Source organism: Chiloscyllium plagiosum, unplaced genomic scaffold (assembly GCF_037043375.1).
Source record: "Chiloscyllium plagiosum isolate Xiang-an unplaced genomic scaffold, Cpla_swu_hap1 HiC_scaffold_24, whole genome shotgun sequence".
Lineage (NCBI taxonomy): Eukaryota > Metazoa > Chordata > Chondrichthyes > Orectolobiformes > Hemiscylliidae > Chiloscyllium > Chiloscyllium plagiosum.
Genome location: NW_028270162.1, coordinates 32,703,342 through 32,706,011, shown reverse-complemented (window position 1 = coordinate 32,706,011; position 2,670 = coordinate 32,703,342). Strand labels below are relative to the sequence as shown.

Below are 2,670 nucleotides of genomic sequence, written 5' to 3'. Positions count from 1 at the left end.
TACTGTCAAGCGAGTCATTCACTTAGCCAAAGGCTGCATTGTTTCTTGGTTGATATTGCAGTCCCAGACCACAGATGGCTATCTGAAAGTAGCAATCATCAAAGTCATTGTGCAGGAAAGTTAAACTGAAATGGTCGAATTGTTTTAGATAGATTAGATTAGATTACAGTGTGGAAACAGGCCCTTCGGCCCAACAAGTCCACACCGACCCGCCGAAGCGCAACCCACCCATACCCCTACATTTACCCTTTACCTAACACTATGGGCAATTTAATATGGCCAATTCACCTGACTGCACATCTTTGGACTGTGGGAGGAAACCGGAGCACCCGGAGGAAACCCACGCAGACACGGGGAGAACGTGCAAACTCCACACAGTGAGGCGGGAATTGAACCCGGGTCTCTGGCGCTGTAAGGCAGCAGTGCTAACCACTGTGCCACCGTGCCGCCCCTTCTAGAGACAGCGTTGCCCAATCTCACACCAACTGTGCGGATAGTGATACGTAACTCTCACGATCACCCCTCAGCGATGGCTCTCAAAAAGAACAAAAAAGCAAGCACCAATTTCATTTCTTATTAAATGTACATGTCGATGGAGTCCCATTCCGCTACATTTCTATCTAGAGATCTCCATATTCCTCTGTAGACGTCTGCAAATGTGGGGCTGTTACGTGCACACTGGATTTTTTTTTAAAAAAACAAGCTACCTGATTTGTAAAGAAATATGTTTGAGGATGGCAACGTTTGAGCCAGACAGAACAAGTTGTAACTGACAGGCAGCTCAAAGATTCTCTACCATCTCAGTTTGAAATTGATCACAGATATTGTCAGCCGAGGACAATTTTGAAGATTCACCCGATTGTTTCCCTTTTGCCTGGCCTGCTGGGTTTGTTTCCAATTCGGTACATCTCAGTTTAAGAGCAACAAGAGCTTTCTTCAAAGAATCTTTGAAGGTTGAGCTCGAAAAGTAATAAATCACTGGATCGAACACACTGTTCAGGTAGGTTATGCACAGAGTGTCGTAAAATATCTGAACGGCTGTTTCATTCAAGTTGCAGTTTGCTGGGCTGATGTTTTTCGTGATTAACACAGCAATAACAGCAATGTTTGTGGGTAAGAAACAAAGCACAAACACTGCAGCCACAGCGATCACCAGCTTCATCGCTCGTTTATATTTGCGCCTTATTTCAGTTTTCATCTGTGTTAATTTACGGATGATGCGAGACGTGGAGAAGAGGATAATCGAAGACGGGATAGCAAACTTAAAAACGATGAAAACAATATCGGTCCAAATGGCGTTAATCGAATGGCGATCGTGGATGTGAACGGGTTCACAGAATGTCCGATTGTTGTGCCTGAACTTGTGGCATTCAGTTAAAAAATGCAACGAAATTGCCACGGCCAGAACCCACAAGCTGCCGGCTACCTTCACTGCACACCTTGTCGGCATCTTGTTCATCCTGTGGTGAGGGTGGACCACTTTAAAATACCGGTCGATCGCCATAACAGTGAGGAGAATGACACTGGCCGTGCGATTTAAAAATATCATGAAGATCTTCAGACGACAAGCTACATCCCCAAAAATCCAGTTCTTCCCCCGGATGAAGTAATCTGCTCGAAACGGTAAACAGCAGATTAATAGAGTGTCTGCAATCGCCAGGTTCAGTGAATAAACTGTGTTTGGTTTCCAGCATCTGACATGAAAACTGAAGATCCACAAAGCAACCACATTCCCAATAAATCCGAGGATAAAGGTTATAATAAGTATTGGTGGATTGTAGGAGGAATTAACATCTTCAACAAAATTGCAAGCCTCGGTCCCGTTGCCCATTGTAGGTCAGCGACACCGTACAGTTACACGGGAATGTGAACTAACTCAACTGTGCAAACACAAGTTCTTTGCATTACGTTGTAGGTGGGGCTTTAATGTAACCAGAATAATAGAGGTCTGTTACATACTGTACCTTGGAAGTGCTATATAATTTAAATAGGCAAAAGTGAGGACTGCAGATGCTGGAAACCAGAGTTTAGATCAGAGCGGTGCCGGAAAAGCACAGCAGGTCAGGCAGCTTCCGGAGCAGGAAAATCGACGTTTCGGGCAAAAGCCCTTCATCAGGAATAGAGGCAGGAAGCCTCCAGGGTGGAGAGATAATGGGGTGGGGTGGGGGGAGGGGCTGGAGAAGGTAGCAAAGAGTATAATAGGTGAATAGGGGTGGGGATGAAGGTGATTGGTCAGAGAGGAGGGTGGAGTGGATAGGTGGGAAGGGAGATTGTCAGGTAGGACAGGTCATGGGGACAGTGCTGAGTTGTAAGGTTGGAACTGGGGTAAGGTGGGGGGAGGGGAAATGAGGAAACTGGTGAAGTCCACATTGATGCCCTGGGGTTGAAGTGTTTCCAGGTAGAAGATGAGGTGCTCTTCCTCCAGGCATCAGGTGGTGAGGGAATGGCGGTGGAGGAGGCCCAGGACCTGCATGTCCTCGGCAGAGTTGGAGGGGGAGTTGAAATGTTGGACCACAGGGCAGTGTGGTTGATTGGTGCAGGTGTCCCAGAGTTGTTCCCTGAAGCGCTCTGCTAGGAGGCGTCCACTCTCCCCAATGTAGAGGAGACTGCATCGGGAGCAACGGATACAATAAATGACATTTGTGGAAGTGTAGGTGAAACTTTGATGGA

General features: G+C 46.8%; 1 protein-coding gene across 1 annotated transcript; it reads right to left on the bottom strand.

The window, feature by feature from the left end:
- Positions 1–290: 290 nt before the first annotated feature.
- LOC122562415 (hydroxycarboxylic acid receptor 2-like) lies at positions 291–1,835 on the bottom strand. Its single transcript, XM_043715272.2, has one exon. It carries the CDS (start codon positions 1,829–1,831, stop codon positions 782–784), a length of 1,050 nt encoding a protein of 349 aa, XP_043571207.2. The 5' UTR covers positions 1,832–1,835; the 3' UTR covers positions 291–781.
- Between the last annotated feature and the right edge of the window lie 835 nt (positions 1,836–2,670).

What these genes read in the sequence shown, in the direction of transcription:
- LOC122562415 (XM_043715272.2), bottom strand. Translation starts at nt 1,831, where the DNA reads ATGGGCAACGGGACCGAGGCTTGCAATTTTGTTGAAGATGTTAATTCC.